Source organism: Babylonia areolata, chromosome 26, assembly GCF_041734735.1.
Source record: "Babylonia areolata isolate BAREFJ2019XMU chromosome 26, ASM4173473v1, whole genome shotgun sequence".
In the NCBI taxonomy this organism is placed as follows: domain Eukaryota; kingdom Metazoa; phylum Mollusca; class Gastropoda; order Neogastropoda; family Buccinidae; genus Babylonia; species Babylonia areolata.
The window spans coordinates 3,348,614-3,370,683 of record NC_134901.1 but is presented as its reverse complement, the minus strand read 5'-3'; the positions used below and the strand labels follow the sequence as shown (position 1 = coordinate 3,370,683).

The window sequence follows — 22,070 nt, the reverse complement described above, 5'->3', positions numbered from 1 at the left end:
AGAGAAATGATTTTTGGCGGGCTTATTTTATATCCCCCACCCCTCTTGAAATATGAAGTTATAAAAAATGGAAGCCTATATGTTTAGCTTGGTTTACTGTCATTCCTCAAGACAGAAGCCCAGAACAAAAATGTGTGAAAGAAAAAAAAAAGTGTATTTACCTGCAGAACAGAACCAGGGAAGACTGTGAGTACCCTTTGGAGTTTGAGGTCCCTGTAAAGGGCTGGCTTTTTTTTTTTCTTTGTGTTTTTCAGTCTCATAGTAGTATTTGTCATGAGGATGTGTTTCTTATTTTTTTCTTCTTTTTAAAAAAAGTTTTATTTAGTATGTTTTTGTTTATTATTTACACTCCTTTCCTGGGTTGGCTAAGGAAAATCTGTGGAGTTGGTTACACAGTAAAAAACAACAACAAAAAACCCCCCAAAACCCAAGAAACAATGCAGCCAATTGTGTTGGTTATATGAAAAGAAGAAAAATATATTTGTATATTTGTATTTTCTCTTTTTTTCTGCTTTTTTTTCTGCTTTTTTTTTGAAAAGAAAGAACTGAACAGTGTGACTTTCAATTCAGATTTTTGTTGTTGCTTTCTTATATGGTTAACAGTATGCAAATGTGATTGCAAACATTTTAATCATCATAGGCCACAGAGCCCCACGAAGGAGTGGTGGGAAAACATTGAATCATCAGTACATCAAATCTAACCTTGAATCCAACGACCAAAATCACACAGTACAAGTTACATACAACTGATTGAACAAATCTGAAAAACCATATACAAAGTTATAGCAGATTGCTTGACAACATCCTCACTCACAGAAGTCAACAGCAATGTAAGTTTGAATAGAGAAGGTTGTCTGTAAAACGTCATTGATTATTAATTGTTCTCTGAGATAGATCCTGCAGGGCAGAACAACAAAATGCAAAAACTAATGCCAAAAAAGCTAACTAGTTATGTGACCTGTTGGAAGACGAAGACATTGCCAAACACAACAAATGAGTGTAGAAGGTTTGATGATAAAGTCTCCCGTCAGTCCGACGGATGAGTAGGCAGGCAGGCTTATCTGTCGGTGTGTGTCCTCATATGGGAGAAGAGGCCGATTCTGGATGCGCAGCACTTCCTACAGGTGTTGTAAGGGAAAACGTCTCCAGAAGTTGAGCCCTGCTTCCTTCGCTCACGCTTCTCCTTAATGGCCAGCATTCTCTTGTTTTCAAACGTCTTTATGCCACTAGAGCACAGCATCCTCCACTACACAGGAAGGTTTGATAGAAAGGCAGAAAATGCAGGAAAAAAACTTAACCGTATGAAGAGCACAGGAATAGGAAGCAAGAGGGCTGCTGGAAAAAGAGGGTGCCAGTCAGGGACACAGAAGGGAGGTAATCTACTAACCGGAGATTATTAGCCGTAGCTACTTTCATTTTCTCCCCATAGGCATGTAGTAGTTTTCACAGGACAGGAGTCAGACCCCTGCCGGAGTCTGCACTAGTGGGTCACAGTAAGTATGTTGAATAAATGTAATTTTAGGAAGAAAACTTCCTTTCACTTTCAGTTGACAGTGTGTCATGTGCAGTTTGTGTCTGGGTGTGCAGGTGTCTTTGCCATTGATCAACCCCAAGAAAAAGGCCAAGAAGAAGAACTACACCAATTCAGGAGTGCTCCTCATTTCATCTTGCAAGGTAGTGATTGTGTTTTGTTTGTCCTTTGTTACAGAGCTGAGCTGTGTTTGTGTGTGTGTGTGTGTGTGCGTGTGTGTATGTACAGACGTTTGTGTTTGTGTGTGTGTGTGATGATATGTGTGTGCCTGTGTGTGAGACAGCATGCTTACATTTATGCATAAGTGTGCAAGAAGTTTGTGGTTGTGGTATATTTAACACCTGGTTTCTATGTGAAATTGTTAAACTCGTCGCATATGCATCCTCGAAAGAACAGATTCAGTGACTAGCTTTTCCCTTTGAGTTCTTAAAGGAGGCATAGGGGGAGGGGTGACCCACAGTTGGGCACTGTTTAAGGAAAGTGGCACTACACAGGAGGAAGTTAGCAGAATGATGAAGACGCTTATCTGCCAGTTAGGTGTCCTTGAGGGTATGGGTTTGAATCCCAGTCTCACCCCTTTCCCCAAGTTTGACTGCAAAATCAAATTGTGCATCTAGTCATTCAGATGGGATGAGAAACTGAGGGTTCTTATGCAGCACACACTTGGTGCACTGAAGAAGAACCTATGGCAAAATAAGTGTTGTCCTCTGGCAAAATTTTGTAGGGTTGGCGTTGTTGAGAGGGCCAGGAGTAGAGGGCCCAGAGTGTCAGCGAATCGATTGCGATCGTGCCTTAATGTTAGCGCGATCGCCCAATCGAGCTACATAATTATGTGACCTGGTTGGAGACATAATTTGACAAAAAACAAGAACACCAGAGAATCGACAGACAGACAGAAAATACGAAAAAAAAACTTAGCCGTATGGAGAGCACAGGAACAGGAGTCATGATGGCTGCCGGAAAAAGAGGGCGCTAGCCAGGGGGACAAAGGGGAGGTTACCTACTTCCGGGAGGTTATCGCCCGTACTTTCGTTTTCTCCACACAGGTGGATAGTAGTTTGCACAGGACAGGAATGTCAGACCCCTGCCGGAGTCTGCACTAGTTGGGTCACGGTAAGTATGTTATTTAAACGTAATTTTAGATAGAAAATTTCCTTTCATGTTCAAAAGGTCTGACTAAGTACGTTCAGTAACGCTGCTGGGTCAGGCATCAGCCTAATGGTTATAACGTTGAGCTTACAGACTCTTGCAGTATTTCTATTGTATTCTTTCCTATGCATTTGTCTGTTTACCTACTTATGCCAAGGATTTGTTATTGTGTAGTCATTTTGCTGGTATGAATGTGTGTTGCCACTAGATCTAAGGTGCAGTTTGCTTAGAAAGAACATTGACAATGACTTGAAATTTTATTTCATTAAAATTTGTTTTTTGACAGATGGTGAAAGAACATACCTTTTTGGAATATGTCTTTGGTAGCATGCAGATCAACTTTACGGTGAGTCTGTGTTAGTGTGTGGTTGTGTGTGTGTGTGTGTGTGTGTGTGTGTGTGAGTGATCAACAGGGAAGCTGCGATGAAGGTTTCAGCATTTTTAACAACCTCAGCTCAGCAGACTCTGCATATCTTAAGACTTTTGTCTGGCATAAGACAACTGTACAGTGTTTCCTTTGTTTTCTTTATCTTTTATTTGTGTTTTTACTTAATGAGTACGTTTTGTTTTGGCTTGTTATCATCGTCACTGGGTGTGCTCACATCTTTTTTCTTCTCTTTTTCTGCTGCCCCATTATTTTTTTCTCAAGGTCTCACTTAGCGTTCTGGGTTACGCTGCTGGTCAGGCATTTAGCGATATGGTGTAGCATATAAGTATTTGCCTGAATGCATTGACACTGACGCCTCCTTTAGAAACTGAACTGAGCCGAGTCATTTGCGCCGTTTCAGTGACATAACTCCCACACCACTCATTCACAGTACACTGCAGTGCACTCATTCTATACTGCTACACATCCCACACCACTCATTCACAGTACACTGCAGTACACTCATTCTATACTGCTACACATCCCACACCACTCATCCACAGTACACTCATTCTACACTGCCACACCTCCCACACCACTCATTCACAGTACACTGCAGTACACTTACTCTGCACTGCTACACCTCCCACACCACTCATTCACAGTACACTGCAGTGCACTCATTCTATACTGCCACACCTCCCACACCACTCATTCACAGTACACTGCAGTACACTCATTCTACACTGCCACACCTCCCACACCACTCATTCACAGTACACTCATTCTACACTGCCACTCCTCCCACACCACTCATTCACAGTACACTCATTCTATACTGCTACACCTCCCACACCACTCATTCACAGTACACTCATTCTACACTGCCACTCCTCCCACACCACTCATTCACAGTACACTGCTGTACACTCATTCTACACTGCTACACCTCCCACACCACTCATTCACAGTACACTGCAGTACACTTACTCTACACTGCCACACCTCCCACACCACTCATTCACAGTACACTGCAGTACACTTACTCTACACTGCTACACCTCCCACACCACTCATTCAAAGTACACTGCAGTACACTCATTCTACACTGCTACACCTCCCACACCACTCATTCACAGTACACTCATTCTATACTGCCACACCTCCCACACCACTCATTCACAGTACACTGCTGTACACTCATTCTACACTGCTACACCTCCCACACCACTCATTCACAGTACACTCATTCTACACTGCTACACCTCCCACACCACTCATTCACAGTACACTGCAGTACACTCATTCTACACTGCCACACCTCCCACACCACTCATTCACAGTACACTGCAGTACACTTACTCTACACTGCTACACCTCCCACACCACTCATTCACAGTACACTGCAGTACACTCATTCTACACTGCTACACCTCCCACACCACTCATTCACAGTACACTGCAGTACACTCATTCTACACTGCCACACCTCCCACACCACTCATTCACAGTACACTGCAGTACACTCTTTCTACACTGCCACACCTCCCACACCACTCATTCACAGTACACTCATTCTATACTGCCACACCTCCCACACCACTCATTCACAGTACACTCATTCTATACTGCCACACCTCCCACACCACTCATTCACAGTACACTCATTCTATACTGCCACACCTCCCACACCACTCATTCACAGTACACTGCAGTACACTCATTCTACAGTCCCACACCTCCCACACCACTCATTCACAGTACACTCATTCTACACTGCCACATTTCCCACACCACTCATTCACAGTACACTTGTTTTACACTTCCACACCTCCCACACCACTTATTCACAGTACACTGCAGTACACTCTTTCTACACTGCCACACCTTTGATCATCTGCAAGCAGCCTTAGTGCCAGCAATCCACAGGGAGTTGATGTTAAATCGCAAGAAGGCCACACGCCAGGGGAGACCCTGCTCTGCTGCCAAGTCTTTTTTTGTGGTGCTCAGTAGTTTCTTTGTGTGAAATGTTGGCTACTTTTCCCAGGGAAAGCACTTTGCCACTGTGAAACACTTCCCATTTCTCTTCTGTTGTTTTTTTTTTTTTTTTTTTTTGTTTTTTTTTCTGTCTGCAAGTGTGTTTGGTTTTTTTTCTGTCAAAGTGGATTTTTCTGCAGAATTTTGTCAGGGACAGCCCTTTTGTTGCAGTGGCATCGTTTATGTGTGCTAAGTGCATGTTCCACTTGGACTTCCGTTTTTCATTGCGTCCAAGAGACTAGGACCCAGACCACCACTGAAGGTCCAGTTTGAGGGGGGTTGTGAACATTTCGGTTTGTGCCTGGGACTTGAACCTGTGGTCACTCACTTCCTAGTTGGATGCATTACCACTGGGTCTTAGCTCCACCGCTTACTGCACGGTGTTTCATGCCTGAATTTAGAGAGTCTTGTTGACCACAGGCATGACGGGCGCGATAGCCGATTGATTAAAGCGTTGGACTTTCAGTCTGAGGGTCCCTGGTTTGAATCTTGGTAACACCGCCTGGTTGGTAAAGGGTGGAGATTTTTCTGATCTCCCAGGTCAACGCATGTGCAGACCTGCTTGTGCCTGAACCCCCTCCAAGCAGAAGATCAAATATGTACGTTAAAGATCCTGTAGTTGATGTCAGCTTTCGGTGGGTTATGGAAACAAGAACATGCACAGCATGCACACCCCCGAAAATGGAGTATGGCTGCCTACATGATGGGGGAAAAACGGTCATGCACATAAAATCCCACTTGTGTACATACAAGTGAACGTGGGAGTTGCTGCCCACAATGGAAGAAGAAGACGACGACGACTGCAGGCATGGCCCCCACATATCATCTCTGAAAGGCAAGATGATGAAGTGGAGCATGCTAACGCATCCACCCAGGAAGTGAGAGTGTGCGGGATTGAATCCCACACTCACCAGGATTTTTTCATACTCTGCTAGAGCTTGGATCGTTGCCGGATGCTGATTATTTGGATGAGACGATAACCCAGGTCCTTTGTGTAGCATGCACTTGGCGCACATAAAAGAAGCGCACGACCACAAAAAGAGTTGTTCCTGGAAAACTTTAAAATCCACTCATTCAGGTGACTGAAGCCTGACTGAATGACACGGGGAACAAATGATAAGTGTCTAAATGCAGCTGTCAGTCAGCTCTGCCCAGTAAGGCAGCCTGTTGTGCAAATATCTTCATGTTTGTAAAGGGTGGTGCTGCATTTTAGTGACATCCTCTGCCCGGTATGAACAGCCCTGAATTTCACACAAAGAAATGTTTGTGACAAAAAGTTATATACAATACTTCTTTAAATATATATTATAAATACCCCTGAAACTGTAGTATGGCTGCCTGCATGGCAGGGTAAAAATGGTTATACATGTAAAAGCCCACTCGTGTAATACGAGTGAACATGGGAGTTGCAGCCCATGAACAAAGAAGAAGAAGAAGATTTTTTATATGAATGTTTTTGTTTTTTCTTGCTGTTAGGTGGGTGTGGACTTCACAGCCTCCAACGGAAACCCTCGCGACCCGAATTCCCTTCACTACATCCACCCCTATCAGCCCAACGAGTACCAGCAAGCCATCCGATCTGTGGGTGACGTCTGTCAGGACTATGACTCGTAAGCTGGGACTGGTATTGTATTGTATTGTAGTGTATTGCCCATTACCACGACAGATTTCTGTGTATGAAATTTGGGCTGCTTCCTCCAAGGAGAGCCCTTAGGGCCACTCTTTTTTCCTACAAACAAGGGTATTTGTTTTCCTATCAAAGTGGATTTTTCTACATTTTGCCAAGGACAGTCCTTTTTGTTACTGTGGGTTCTTTTACGTACACTAAGTGCATGCTGCACACAACGACCTCGGTTTATCGTCTCATCTGAATGACTGGTGTCCAGACTACCACTGAAGGTCTAGTGGAGGGGGAGAAAATATTAGTAATTGTGGGATTCAATCCCTTGTGCTCAGATTCTCTTGCACCCTTGGCTGACTCATTACCTCTTGGCCACAACTCACATCAGTCGCCCTAGTGGTGGTGCTGAGGGATCTTTAAGACACAAATACAGGGTTTCATTTAACTCACTCAGTACGGCCAGTCCTCTCTTCTCCTCTACACAGACCCCTCGGATGTCCAGTGGGTGTCTGAATGACCCAACCTTTAGCTTCCGTCGTCAGAATTGTGGTATTCTTTGTCAACATTCACCTCTTCAGTATAAGAGCCTTCCGCTTGCAATATTTTGATGATGGTAATTGGGGTGAAACGCTGTTAACGTCGTCTCTTTCGCCGTTCGTATGGAGAGAGTTAAAAATTCACAAGCTTACAGCAGATGTCTTTGCTTAAGGAGTATCAATTCAAATAAATCTTTTTGGGACAAAGTGTCTGGATGCTTAGGAAAACTTTTTTTTTTTTTAACATTTTCATTGAAAAGAACATACCAAAAACAAACTAAAATACCTATAGTGTGGATTGTTACTGACAAGTTTTACAGAACTGTAACAAACCAAATACTCTTGGGGTTTTTTTTCAAAGTGACATCGTGCAACTTAGAAACTTAACCTCATTTTACTGGTTTGATCGGTTGATAAGGACTGGATGTCACATTTGTGGTTCAGGCTGCTGTGAACAGGTGACTCTTCTCATTGTCCTGACGAGTGACCAAAGAGAAGTTTTGGCTCAGAAAAACTGAGCGTACACTGCCCGGACAACAGCTTGAGTTTTGTTCTTGGACGACATGGTTTTGGAACAGACCGTCAGATTTAGTTCCCTTGAACAGGAAGTCTCTATCACAGCTCAGAAGTGAAGAGCGCCAGAAGCAGATTTATGAGTTCAGAGTCTAGTAACAAATGAAACAGTGCAACAGTATTTTCTGTTGTGCTAAGTCTCTTTTTCTTTCTTGCTATTGTTAATGTTTTCTGTTGTCCATTAAATGTGTTATTTTCTTTGTGAAGTGTGAAAACGGAATGAAAAATATTAACAAACAAACAAAAAAAACTGAAGAAAAAGAAGAGAAAAAGAAAGAAAGAAAGGAAGAAATCGTGAAGTTCATTCTTTAAAAAAAGAAAGAAAAGCATGATTGTCATTTTAGATTAAAATTTAAAAAAATTTTTTATTGATCTTCAGAGACAAAAAGAACAGAAAGAAAGAAACTGTAGAGTTCTTTTTTTTTTTTTTTTAATTGGTCCTCAGGGACAAGATGTTCCCAGCCTTGGGGTTTGGCGCCAAGATTCCACCTAGTCCAGAAACGTACCACGAGTTCGCCCTCAACTTCAACAGCCAGAATCCCTTCTGTGCAGGTGAGCATTAATTTTAAGGGGCCTTCCATTGCACATCTTTTGTGTATTGTCAACCTACCTCTTTTTAAAATTTTTTTTTTCTCAAGGCCTGACTAAGCCCATTGGGTTACGCTGCTGGTCAGGCATCTGCTTGTCAGATGTGGTGTAGCGTATATGGATTTGTTCGAACGCAGTGATGCCTTCTTGAGCTACTGAAACTGAAACTGTGTATTGTCATATCAGTAGATCATGTAAACCACCTTGTGGTTTGTCACACTGATATTAATATAAACTACCTTGTAAATGCCAGGTATCTGGTACACACCCTTGTTTAAAAACAGTGCATGGAGTAAAATACCTTGTAAACAGCAAACACCAATTTGAAAAGAAAAAAAAGGAGAGAAGAAAAAACATCCACATGAACTTATGATAATTAAGTTTGCAGTTGTGTTGCTTTACAAAGCAATACTGATTTACATTGATTGTGTTGCTTTACAAAGCAGTACTGATTTACATCGATTGTGATGCTTTACAAAGCAGTACTGATTTACATCGATTGTGATGCTTTACAAAGCAGTACTGATTTACATCGATTGTGTTGCTTTACAAAGCAGTACTGATTTACATCGATTGTGATGTTTTACAAAGCAGTACTGATTTACATCGATTGTGTTGTTTTACAAAGCAGTGCTGATTTACATCGATTGTGATGCTTTACAAAGCAGTACTGATTTACATCGATTGTGTTGCTTTACAAAGCAGTACTGATTTACATCGATTGTGTTGCTTTACAAAGCAGTGCTGATTTACATCGATTGTGATGCTTTACAAAGCAGTGCTGATTTACATCGATTGTGTTGCTTTACAAAGCAGTACTGATTTACAAAGCAATACTGATTTACATCGATTGTGATGCTTTACAAAGCAGTGCTGATTAACGTAATGTTGGGGCTCATGTACGTTTATGTGTATTTGACTGTGCTTTCATTGTGTGAATGTGTGTCTGCTTTTTTTTTGCTTTTTTTTTTTAACATTTATTTGCTTATTTGTCATCATTGTTGTGTTTTTTATTATATTTATTTATATATTATTATTATTATTTATTTATTTATTTAACTTTTAATTATTATTATTTATTTATTTTATTTTATTTTTTTGTACGCTTATAGTTGACTTCATCAAGTTTTTGCACATTATATATATTATTAGTAGTAGTAGTTCTTTTTTTTTTATGTATTTATCTCTTTTTTTTTCTTTTTTTTCTTCTCAAGGCCTGACTAAGAGCGTTGGGTTACGCTGCTGGTCAGGCATCTGCTTGGCAGATGTGGTGTAGCGTATATGGATTTGTCCGAACGCAGTGACACCTCCTTGAGCTACTGAAACTGAAACTGGAGAAGAAAAAATTGAATGGCTGAAAGAGATGTCGATGTGAGGCAGTTTGTTGCTTCAGTAGCTAGCGTTTTATTGTCACTTTCTCTGTGTGTGACTCTAACACATACACACATGTGAGAGAGAGAGAGAGAGGGAGGGAGGGAGGGAGAGGGAGAGAGTGTGTGAGGTCAATTACCCAGTGAATGACCTTCCCCAACTATAGGGTGAGGTCTGTACAAAGAGGGTGTGGCAGCTTACAAGATAGCTGTGGGTTATAACATAGACTCACTTTGTTTACACAAGTGAGTCAAAAATGAGCTTCTACTTGTATGACCGTTTCTATCTTCATCATGTAGGCAGTTTTCTGGGGGGATGCATGCTGGGTATGTTCTTGTTTTCATAACCCACTGAACGCTGACATGGATTGCGGGGTCTTTAACAGGTGTATTTAATCTTCTGCATGAAGGGGGTTCAGATACTAGCAGGTCAGTACATCTGTTGACCTGGGAGATCGGAAAAATCTCCACCCTTTACCCACTAGGCGTTGTGACCGCAATTCAAATTCGGGACCTGCAAATTAAAAGTCCAATGCTTTAACCACTGGACTGTTGCGACTGTCATATTGAATTTCACAATGTTACAATTACAGTGTTTGTATTTGTATTTCTCTTTTTTGCCACAATAGATTTCTCAGTGTGAAATTCGGGCTGGTCTCCCCAGGGAGAGAATGTCACTATACTCAGAGCGCCACCCCCCCTTTTTTTTTTTCCCTGCGTGCAGTTTTATTTGTTTTTCCTATCGAAGTGGATTTTTCTACTGAATTTTGCCAGGGACAACCATGTTGTTGTTGTGGGTTCTTTTACATATGCTAAGTGCATGCTGCACCTGGCACCTTGGTTTATTTTGTCTTCCGAATGACTAGCGTCCAGACCACCACTCAAGGCCTAGTGGAAGGGGAAAAAATACCGGCGACTGAGCCATGATTTGAACCAGTGCGCTCAGATTCTCTTGCTTCCCAGACGAACGCGTTACCACTAGGCCATCACTGCACGCTCCTGTTGTTGCAGGTATCAATGGAGTGTTGGCAGCATACTTTAACTGCATTCAGCGTGTCCCAAAAATGTGTTTTCCATGCTGCCAAAACATTGTTGCAGGTATCGATGGAGTGTTGGCGGCGTACTTTAACTGCATTCAGCGTGTCCAGCTGTACGGGCCGACCTATGCCGCTCCCATCATCAAGCACGTCTCCAACTTTGCCAGGGCAGCCCAGAGTGAAGAGCCGAGGAAAGGGGCCCATGTAAGAGGACTGTGACTGGAGTAGTGAATGAATGTTTGTTCAGTAGTGAGCATGATTAGTGGTGAGTGAGAGAGTGAGTGTGTGTGTGTGTGTGTATGTGCGTGTAAGTGTGTGTGTGTGAGTGAGTGAGATAGAGAGAGAGAATATAATCACCTGTGTAACATGCCGCTCTGGTATTATATGCTTCAAGTTTGAATTAGAATGGGGTCTTCATGGATTTTCAACTTTCACCAGTGGGTCTTTTTCAGGACTTGATAGAAAGATTAAGAATTTTAAGTTTTCTTTCTTCCTTGTGCCCAGGTGTTCAGCTTTCGTTCTTGTTGTTTTCTTAATCTCCTGTTCACACACACACACACACACACACACACACACACACACATATATATATATATTATATATATATGATAGTCAGTCATGTCCGACTATGACCATCAGAACAGCAGAGGAGGCAACTGCTTGGGCTAGAATTTGATTATTGTGGAGAGTGTCTTGCCCAAGTTACATCCCCACTCTCTCGGCCAAGAGAGTTTTAGGATAGTCGGCGTTGGGGATGGTTCCCAAAGGCCAACTAGCCCACAAGGCTGCACCACTAAGAACCAGTGCAATTTTGCCTCCTAGTTTGAGAGTCATAGTCCTTCACAAAAGACTAAGCTGTAAATGGTTTTCCATTGACTGGAGAAACCATTGATAATACAGCTCTCACTTTGCTGTTGGCTCAAATGTAAAACTTATGTCAATCTGTGATATAGCCGAGTGTTGGGCCGGAATCTCCTGTTCAAATATTGACTGAATGGTCAACGTCAGGGGCAGGCCAGAGGTTAATGTGCATGGATAGGACTGTACCCCTGCCTAATTTTCTTTTCCAAATTTTCTTCTTTTGTCTTTAAGGTTCTACATGATCAGTATTGACAGTGTTTTTAGTCCTAGGCATGTGTGATTGGCCAGCTGAGTTAAATCAATCAATCAGTCAAAAACACTTTATTACTCCACATGCAAATTAAGTTGTACAATCACAGGCTCATTGTAAACACTAGCATAAAATCATCATGTGCAACATAAGAAGAGATTAAAACTAGTCAAATAAGAATTCCCAATAGCTGACGATAGACTAACCCCACCCCTCCCCACACACACATACTCATGTTAAGACAATAGGGTATTGCACAACAATATTTACAAATGAAAACACACACACACACACACACACACACACACACACACACACACACACACACATATATATACAATATATATACATCTTAGATTTTGCCTTTCATAATGAAACAAATATCTTAGATCTTTCTGTTATGATAAAGCAGATCCAATTGATCTTACAGTCAGATGATGCGAATGTCTTAGATCTGACTGTCCTGTCTCACCCATCCCTCGCCCTGTCCTCAGGCCCACTTCATTCTGCTCATGCTGACATACACTATAATATTTGCATTGTATGACACTTTGTCAGTACATATTTCTCTTGTGTGAAATTCAGGCTGCTCTCCCCAGGGGGAATGTGTCACTATAGTGTAACGCCATTTTTTTTTTTTTTTTTTCCCCGTCTCATCCAAATAACACAGCTTCATGACCACCATACAAGATCCAGTAGGAGGTGGTGAAGAAAGAAGCTGCCGAGATAGGGATTCAATCCCTGTGCGCTCAGATTCTCTCCCTTCCTAGGCAGACACATCATCACCAGCCCGTCCATCACTCCACACAAAAGAAAGCAAGTATCATCAGACCTTACCTTACCGTCTCGTCACACCCCCTCCCTGTACTGCTGTCCTGCCCCCAGGCCTATTTCGTGCTGCTGATGCTGACGGATGGAGTCCTGACGGACATGAGCCACACCAAGGCGGCCATCGTGGAGGCCTCAGCGCTGCCTATGTCGCTGATCATCGTGGGCGTGGGCCAGGCTGACTTCACCGACATGAACGAGCTGGACGGGGACAGTGGGGTGCTGCGGGCTCCGGACGGGCGGCCCGTGCGTCGGGACATCGTGCAGTTTGTGCCCTTCAGGGAGTTCAAACGGGTCAGGGTTTTTTAAATCTTAAGAAAAATTCTTTTATTATTTTTTTTTTTAGAGTCTTGGATGCTTTGCGCAGTTCAAATGTTTTTTCGTTTGTGTGTGTGTCTTGGATACTTTGTGCAGTTCAAATGGGTGTTATGGGGGGCAGGGGGGTGGGGGTGGGGTTGTGTGTGTGTCTTGGATACTTTGTGCAGTTCAAATGGGTGTTATGAGAGGGGTGTGGTGTGTGGTTGTGTGTCTTGGATACTTTGTGCAGTTCAAATGGGTGTTATGAAAGGGGTGTGGTGTGTGGTTGTGTGTCTTGGATACTTTGTGCAGTTCAAATGGGTGTTATGAAAGGGGTGTGGTGTGTGGTTGTGTGTCTTGGATACTTTGTGCAGTTCAAACGTTGTTGTTGTTTTTTGTGTGTATATGTGTCTTGGATACTTTGATTTTTGAAAAAATAAATATATATCTAAAGTCTTAGATACTTTCTGCAGTTCAAACAGGTGATATTTTTGTATTTAGAATCTGAGATATTTTGCATCAGGGAATTCAAAGAGATGATTTTTTTTTCATGTTTAAAGTCTTAGATACTCTGTGCAGTTCAAACAGTAGTATACTTTGTATCAGGAAATTAAACATTTTATTTTTATTTTTTTGGTTTAAAGTCTTCAGTACTTTGTGTAATTCAAACAGGTGAATTAAAAAAAAAATTTAAACCTTAGATACTTTTTATCAGGGAATTGTAACAGGTGAATCTTAGATACTTTGTGCAGTCCTTTTAGAATTTGAAGACTGTCAGTTGTGACAATTTCATCACATCCAAACCTAATCAAATTTTCAGTTAATCACTGGTTTGAGGTTAATTTTCTTTTTTTTTCTCGGATCAATTATCCCATCAGTTAACAACATTTTCATCGCATCCAAACAAAAAATAAAAAGTTCAGTTAATCTCAGGTTTGAGGTTTAATTCTTTTTTTCTCCTAATATTTGTTATGTTATGACATTTTCATCACGTCCAAACAAACTTAAATCTCCAGTTAATCTCAGGTTTGAGATTTAATTCTTCTCTTTGTTGTTGTAGTATTTGTTTTGTTTTTTTACTTCTGCCTTTTTAAATCCACTGCCCCATCATATCCAAAGAAAAAAAATTTAGCTTTAATCTCAGGTTTGAGGTTTAATCAATTCCATTTTTTAAAACTAGCATTTGTTGTTGTTTTAGCTTCTGTCTTTTCAGATCAACTACCCCATCAGATATGACGTTTTCTTCACATCAGAACAAAACAAATTTACAGTTAATCTCAGGTTTGATGTTTAATTTTTTTTTCTTCTAGTATCAGTTTTTTTTGTCTTTTTCTTCCTATGCCTTTTCAGATCAACTTCCCCATCACATTTTCATCACATCCAAACAAAATCACATTTCCAGTTAACTCACTCGGGACGACAAGTTTTCTCCCTTGCTTTTCCCCACAGACGGCCCATTTGTAAGGGTTAGGAAAAAAATTACAAAAAATACAAAATACTGTGTAAGAAAATGAAACTTTCAGAACTGGTTTATTACGTGTTGAGCTATTACATGTAAAAAAAATCAAATTTCTTATCTTATTTTTACAGTTTTGCCATATGTAGAAAATACTGCCACTTTTTCACCCCGAATCACCATACCCATGCTCACTTTCTGCATTAAATTCGCTTTCTTCTTCATCATCATCCACCTCTTCAGTGTCCGACCCTTCAGTTTGTAGCATTTCAAGTACTTCGGCAACCCTAAAACATTGCCGTCACTGCCTTGTTCGCTTCACAACATTCCAAGAAGAGGCCGCTTTGCTAACAGGCTGGCATGCGAGCAGACGACCGGTCAGTGACTTTGTCAGCGTGTGTGCGAGACAGGCCACACATCCCATATTAACCAATCATACTGTTCGATTGCGGAGTGACCCAGAATAGCGCACTCTGCTTGGCTAATCACAAAATCATGTGTACACCGCATGATGGAATTTTACTTTCGGAGAATGCTATTCCATTCCTTCGTCCGAAACCGAATACGTTTTGTGTAGGAATGCGTGAGCATTCCTTCGTCCGGAAAGAGTTAATCTCATGTTTGAGGTTTAGTTCACAAGTTCCTTTTTTTTCTTCTTCTTCTTTTTCTTCTTTCTAGTAATGTGTTGTTTTTTCTTCTGCCTTTTCAGAGCAGTCCAGCGGAGCTGGCCCGACACGTTCTGGCCGAGGTTCCCACGCAGGTGGTGGAGTACTACAAGATGAGGGGCATTAAGCCCAACCCAAAACGGGAGAACGTGGCCGCACCGCCCGCAGCCTCTGGTGCACCAGGGGCAGGGGTTCAACCCCCACAGTGGCAGGGGGGAGCAGCGCCACCGCCTCACCAACAGCAGGGAGTGCCGCCACCCCAGCAGGGAGCGTACCCTGGGATGCAGGGAGGGGGAGGTGCGCCACCCAGCCACCCGGGGGCTGCTCCCCCACAGTGGCAGCAGCAGGGAGGAGCGCCGCCCTATCCTCAGGGGGGACAACCCCAGCAGGGAGGAGCGCCGCCCTATCCTCAGGGGGGACAACCCCACCAGGGAGGAGCGCCGCCCTATCCTCAAGGAGGATACCCGCAGCAATCAGGAGCCCCGCCTTATCCCCAGGGGGGATACCCCCAGCAGGGATACCCCCAGCAGCAGGGAGGAGCCCCGCCTTATCCTCAAGGGGGACAACCCCAGCAACCTGGAGCCCCGCGTCCGTAAGCTTAGGCAGCCTCACAGAATGCTGTGTGGAGTGCCATGCAGGTCTTCCTCTACCCAGCATCTCCATGGGGAAATCAGAACATTCTTTGGTTGGTTGGTTGTTTTGTTCTGGAGTTTGCTTCACAGCAGTGATATACTCACATCCATGTTGAACAAACCGGAGCTTGAGGCGACTTCCTGTCAGGAATCTCCGCTGATCCATGTCTTTGAGAAGGGAGCAGTGTTTTAAGACTTCTTTGTTGGACAAAAAAAAAAAAAAAAAAAAAAGTTGGGAAAAAAAAAACAACCACCACCATTATTATAACAGCCTGATATGTATAGCAGCGTAGCTGAATGTTGTGTTGCATACAGTTCAGTTTTAGCTAAATATTCTTGTGCATGTTGCTCAGTGTTTTTTTTTTTACAAATTAATGTTCAAATGTTTAATCATATATTTGTTAAGACCGATTAGTATCACTGTGGAACAGATTTCATCAGGGCGAGTGCAGCGGAGAAATGTGGGACTGTTAGTATGGAACTGTTAGTATGGAACTGTTAGTTTGATACTCATGTGGCACTGTTAAGGTGGGTGGTTTTTTGTTTTGTTTTTTGCCTCTGCGTATCATAGAGATAGGCTTATTAGGGAGAACCGCCTCTTTCATCATGCAGAACAGATGTTACAAGATTGTTGGCGAGAGAAGGTATTCCTGGTTAAAAATAAATACCCGATCCTCCTGAATGGATCTGCTGTACATTGTCATACCCATTATTTAGTTCTTTAAAGCTATACTGAAATATCATTATGGTGCATTATAATCATCCTGCTCTGCTTTGCTGTTGTTTCTTTGATTGTACAGTAATGAAATAATAAAAGAATAGGTTCATGAGAAAGCGACCAATCCACAACCCTTCTTTAAACAAAAAAAAACAACAAAAAAAAAACCCCCAAAACCTGATATATTTGAATTATTCAATGCCATCTTGCCATGGCTGATGCCACATGGAGCCATGGTTGCAGAGGAATTCGCATCCTGCCTCTGATCGGCTGAGCTCCTGACAATTTGTAGGCTTTGAATTGCTTTTGAGACAGGAAAAGATAACCTTTTTTTCTGGGAGAATTTCCCTGTGTTGTCTTTGTTTCTTCTTCTTTCTTTTTTTTTTTTTTAACTTTTTGTTGTGGCTTTCTTCCTTTTATACCCCCCCCCCTCAATTTTTTCACTTTTGGTAAAGTTATTTTTGTGTTATTAGAAACAGTTTTTCAGGCTTGGTTGCAACATTTTACTAAAAACATTTGCTGCTTTTCGTGGCAGTGTTTACTGATGTATTTTGAGAGACTTTTCTTGTTTTATTAATTTTCTTTTTTTTTTCCTTTCCTTTTTTGTGGTCGTTTATATTTTCGATTTTGCATGTAACATGCATTTGGTTTGAACTGTTCTGTGATACTCTGCATGGGTAAAGTAAGTGTGTTTCCAGTTCAAAACTGTGCAGATGATGAGGAGCCTTTAAGTATACATAGTATCAACTTCTTGAACTTTTATGCTGGAAATTTCTGTGTTTTTCTCTCACTTTTTTTTCCCCCTTTTGTCTGTCATCTCTTTCTTTCTCACTATCTTCCTTGATGGTTAGTTCACTTCTTTTTTTTTGATGGGATTGTCAGTGTCATGCATGTCTTTTAACCCTGGTTAATTGCATTGATATGAGTGTACTTGTGCCTTTTTCCCCCCCTTTTTTCTTGGTTCTGTTTGACCAATACTTACAGGTTTTCAGCCCCAAGATTGGTGTGTTCAGCTGGGCTTTAAGCTAGAACAGATAAAAGTTTACAAAGGGGTGTGATGTTTTGTGGTGGTCATAGTGGGGTTGTTGTTTTTTTCACTGGAGCTTGTTTCTCTGCTGAAGTTTCTGTGTACATAGAACAAGATTCTTTCAGCACTGTATATGTGCAAGCCTTGGGAATTTGTGCTTTAGTTGTTGTCGTTGTAATATGTAATTTTGTTGTTGTATCTTTGCTATAATGTGGATAAAATGGCTTCAGCAGCATTTGTTGTAATAAGTAACCATGTCGTCGTATCTTAGCTGTAATATGGATGAAATGGCCTCGGCATTATTTGTTATAATAATTATCGTTGTTGTTCCATCTTACCTGTTATGTGGATGAAATGGCTTCTATATTACTGTTGTGGTGGGACATGGTCCCTAGAAGCCCCCAAAAGAGGCACAATGGCCATTGCTCACTTGGGTTGCAGTCTCTTCTCCTCCCTTGGTGGTGACCTAGAGGGAAGCTTAACTTTCTTTGGAGTTAGTAAAATAGTACATGGCATTTATAAATATTTATAATGATAATAGTACATGGCATTTATAAACATTTATGATATTAGTACATGGCATTTATAAACATTTATAATGATAATAGTACATGACATTTATAAATATTTATAATGATAATAGTACATGGCATTTATAAAGCGCAGTTCTTTCTGAAGAAACTCAGTACACACACACACACACACACACACACACACACAACAGAAAAAAACACCACCACACATGCACACATAAAACCTGTGCAACATTTAGCAGGAATAGAAAAAAAGATGGAAATACATAAAAACGTTTACACAAGAGCTTGCTAGACAAAGGTGTTGTTTGTTTTTTTTCTCTCTAGAATGTGTCTAAACTGAGTAAAAGTTTGTTTTATTTCTCAAGTAAACAGGCAGTGAATTCTGAACAGTTGGGGAACTGAAGCTGAAAGCGTATTGGCCAACAGTGTATTAGTAAATTTATTATGCTCCTTTCATTACACTTAAAGAGTTAAAAGAACTGGGTTTTCTTCCAAAATTTAGTCATTTCACTGGATGATTTTTTTTTTCTTCGTTCTCAGTCTTTGGTTTATACTAGCTGTAAAAACTCCAAGGTGGTGTTTAAGGAGAGAATTGCTGGAACAGGATGATGGTGATGGTGATAAGGATACTTATATAAGCGCCTTGTATAACACTGTATAACATACTTTTTTTTTAATTTTAATTTCAAGAAAAAAAATATTTTGAATTTTTTTGTAAATAAATATGTGGGTGAATGGATGGATGGACATGTTTGTGTGCGGCAGTAGTTGAGTTTTACGTCCACTTTGGAATACGTTTCCTGTGTTGTAGTCATGCTGAAAACGATTTTGTCATTTCCTGTTTCGACAGGTTGTAATATGTTTCCTGTGTAGGAATCGTGCTGATGATAATTTTGTCATGTCCTATTTTGACCGGTTTTCTCACTCATTTGACGTCCAGTCTTGATTTTTATATGCCTTTCAGTGACTTTAAAACTCCTTGCTATTGCAGGTTCGGGGTCGCACAACTGGATTTTTATGTATATCTTATTAATCGTTATATTGTTAATAAGTGACATTTCGTTTTCTTTTAATTTTTAATCATTTTAATAATTTTTTCATCTTTTGCTTGAATGTTACATTATCAAACCTTTTACAGGCAACTTTTTTTTTTCTTTTTTTCTGGGGGCTTCACACATGCATATACCTGCTTTGATTTCTGTGTTGTTATTTATGTATATTTATATATTGTCTCAAATGTAAACAGGTAGGCATGTAGACAAGTATAATGAGTTATTAACCGATATTCACATGTGTGTGGGTATGGTTCAGGGATCTTTTTTAATTTTTTCATTTGACTGCTGCAACCTATGTACCACAGTCAGTAAGGCAGTTAATGGTGTGTGTGTGTGCTTGTGTGTGCGAGTGCTGAAGTGTAAAAAAGAAAAGAAAAAATAAATAGCTATTCATTTGTTTGGGGATCTCTTTATCTGTTTATTTATCTGTTCAGTTTTGTGTTTCTTTCTTGCTTTGCTTTTTGAGCATTTAATAATGCTATTTACTATTTTTTGTTAATGTTATGACTTTGTATATATTTTATCTTTGTATATATTTTATCTTTGTATATATTTTATCTTGTTTTCTTGGTTTATGAGAGGAGCGCTTACTTTCAAGGTGTGTTTGAAGAGTTTAATTAACTGAGCAAGTTGGTACATTATTATTATAGCACTGCTTCATAAAACATTGAAAATTACTATTTTTTAAAAGAATAATCTAAAAAATATAAAAAGAGAGACTGAGGATATGGGGTTAAAGGGTGATACGCTGGCACACTGACGTTTACACTCTTTGCAGTGAACCATGTGTGTGTGCCCTGTCCACCTGTCCCTCCCCCTACCCTCCCTCTTTTCCATCACCTAGGCTTGAGGGGGGAGGGAGGAAGCAGGAGATTGGAATGGCTTCAGCCAAGCTATCCATCTGTTAGTTGTTTGGGTTTTTTTGGAGTTTCAGGTTTCAGTTTCAGTTTCTCAAGGAGGCGCCACTGCATTCAGAGAAATCCATATGTGCTACACCGCTTTTGTTACTGGTAGGCAGATGCCTGTCAGCAGCATCACCCAACAGGCTAGCCAGGCCTTGAGTGCGTGCATGTATGGTTTGTGTACCTGTCAGAGTGGATTTTGTCTGAAGAATTTCTTCAGAGGACAATTTTTGTTGCCATGGGTTCTTTTTCAGTGCACCAAGTGCATGCTGCACACAGGACCCCAGTTTATTGTTTCTTCAGAACGACCAGACGCTGTTTGATTTTCCAGTCAAACTCGGGAGTTAAGGGGCGAGATCGGGAATGAAACCCACACCCTCACGGACACAGTATTTGCAGATGAGACATTTTATCCATCGTGCCACCTTCAGCAGGGCGCAGTTGAAAATTGCCCCATTCTGTTTGCAGGATAATCTGCTTTGCAGTGTCCTTTCCTATTCCCGTGTAGGATAGTCAGTAGGTGTCACATGCAAGTCTCAGAAGCCTTGCTTCTCTTTAATTTAAAAAAAGAAAAGAAAAAAAGAATCTGAGTGGTCCACTTCTGTCTTGACCATTATCATAGAGTCCTAAGACGTCACAATCGTCTTGATGTTCGTGTCAGATTTCTCCAAATAGTGGAGGAGTCCATCTGTAAAACAGCTGGTGTTCTCTGCAGCAGTCGTCTAGTTCTAGTCATTATATGAAGGATCAGTATGTTTCCTCTTCGAATGCATTCTGTTGTAGTGCTTGTCTTCCTTGTGTTGAAGGTTCAGTGGCAGGCACTTTTAAGATGCTGCAGGAGGAATGTTAGATTCACAGTAGTTCGTAATGTAAAGATTGTGGGTTTGACACAGGTGTGAGAATTTTCCTTTTTCGTTGTCTTTTTTCTTTTTCTTCTTCATTCCCCCCCCCACCCCCCGCCCCCCTCCTGGAGCATGGACCATTCACTACCCAGTCTAGGGTGTCCTTCATCCTATCAGTAATCGGTTGTTCTGTCAGATTTTTCTCTTTTTCCCCCTCCACGCCCACCATTTCCTGCCCATCACCATACTCCGATGCTCAATGTTTAATCATTAACTGAACTGTGGTGTGTGCCATGCCTGAACAACATGTCCGGTGTCTTAATTTTCACATATTTCAGAAAAATATCACAAACATCTGGATCACAATCATCGTTCAATGAACAATGACAGGGGATAACCACCGCCACAGAACGCAGGGGTCTTTCAGGACGAAGTCTTTGTGCACACAAAAAGAGGCAACAATGACCACCTCTCACCGCCGCTGGCATCATTAAATTTTAATGTGACAAGCTGAAGTCTCTCAGTTTGAAGAGATTGTTGAAGAGAAAGAGTATAGCTATTCTATTCTAATGACTAAAGCTACAGACTGGGTCATTCAGACTCCCGCAGGACATCAGATGGGAGGGGGGGGGGGGGGGTGAGAGAAAGGGAGAAGACTGGGCGATCGGAATGAGTCGACAGCATCCATGCCTTCTGGAAATTCTTTGTCAGGGGCTTTCTCTTTCCTATTGATATCTTTATTTCTATCTTGGTTTTTTTGTTTTTTGTTTGTTTTTTCTTCCTTCACTACATTATTTGCTTTTTCTGTCTTCCTAGTTCATTCCCCCTTTTTCAGGCAAGTGTTTTTTTGTTTTAAATAATCTTCCACAGTCTACGATGCACTGTCTGTGCTGTTTAGCTCTGGCGATTAGGTAGTGAGATTATCAACAATGGGGTGAACACTAGCTGGCCACTCTGCAGTGTTATTTGCCTTTTTTTAATTGTTTTAATTGTTATTCATATTTGATTTCATTTGATTTATTTTGATTTTTTAAAGTATTCCAATCGTTCTTTTCTTAACTTGTGTAATTATGTGGATGATAGATTAAGCAGAAGGGTTGGCATCCTCAGCACAGCCTGGTCTGGTTTGCCATAAAGAGTTTAATGGTGAACCTGTCATGAACAGTCTTTTTCATGGCCATGTGTGATCAGC

The 22,070-nt window shown here is 41.2% G+C and overlaps 1 protein-coding gene across 1 annotated transcript in view; it reads left to right on the top strand.

Moving 5' to 3' along the window:
• Positions 1-15,892, top strand: part of LOC143300175 (copine-3-like) — a 39,604-nt gene extending 23,712 nt beyond the window's left edge. Inside the window, exons 9-15 of the mRNA XM_076613732.1 lie at positions 1,588-1,674; positions 2,967-3,026; positions 6,561-6,694; positions 8,260-8,366; positions 10,871-11,013; positions 12,806-13,042; positions 15,211-15,892. Coding sequence (XP_076469847.1) covers positions 1,588-1,674; positions 2,967-3,026; positions 6,561-6,694; positions 8,260-8,366; positions 10,871-11,013; positions 12,806-13,042; positions 15,211-15,762 — 1,320 coding nt within the window. The 3' untranslated portion in view covers positions 15,763-15,892. The remainder of the gene's footprint in view (positions 1-1,587; positions 1,675-2,966; positions 3,027-6,560; positions 6,695-8,259; positions 8,367-10,870; positions 11,014-12,805; positions 13,043-15,210) is intronic.
• The last annotated feature ends 6,178 nt before the right edge of the window (positions 15,893-22,070 follow it).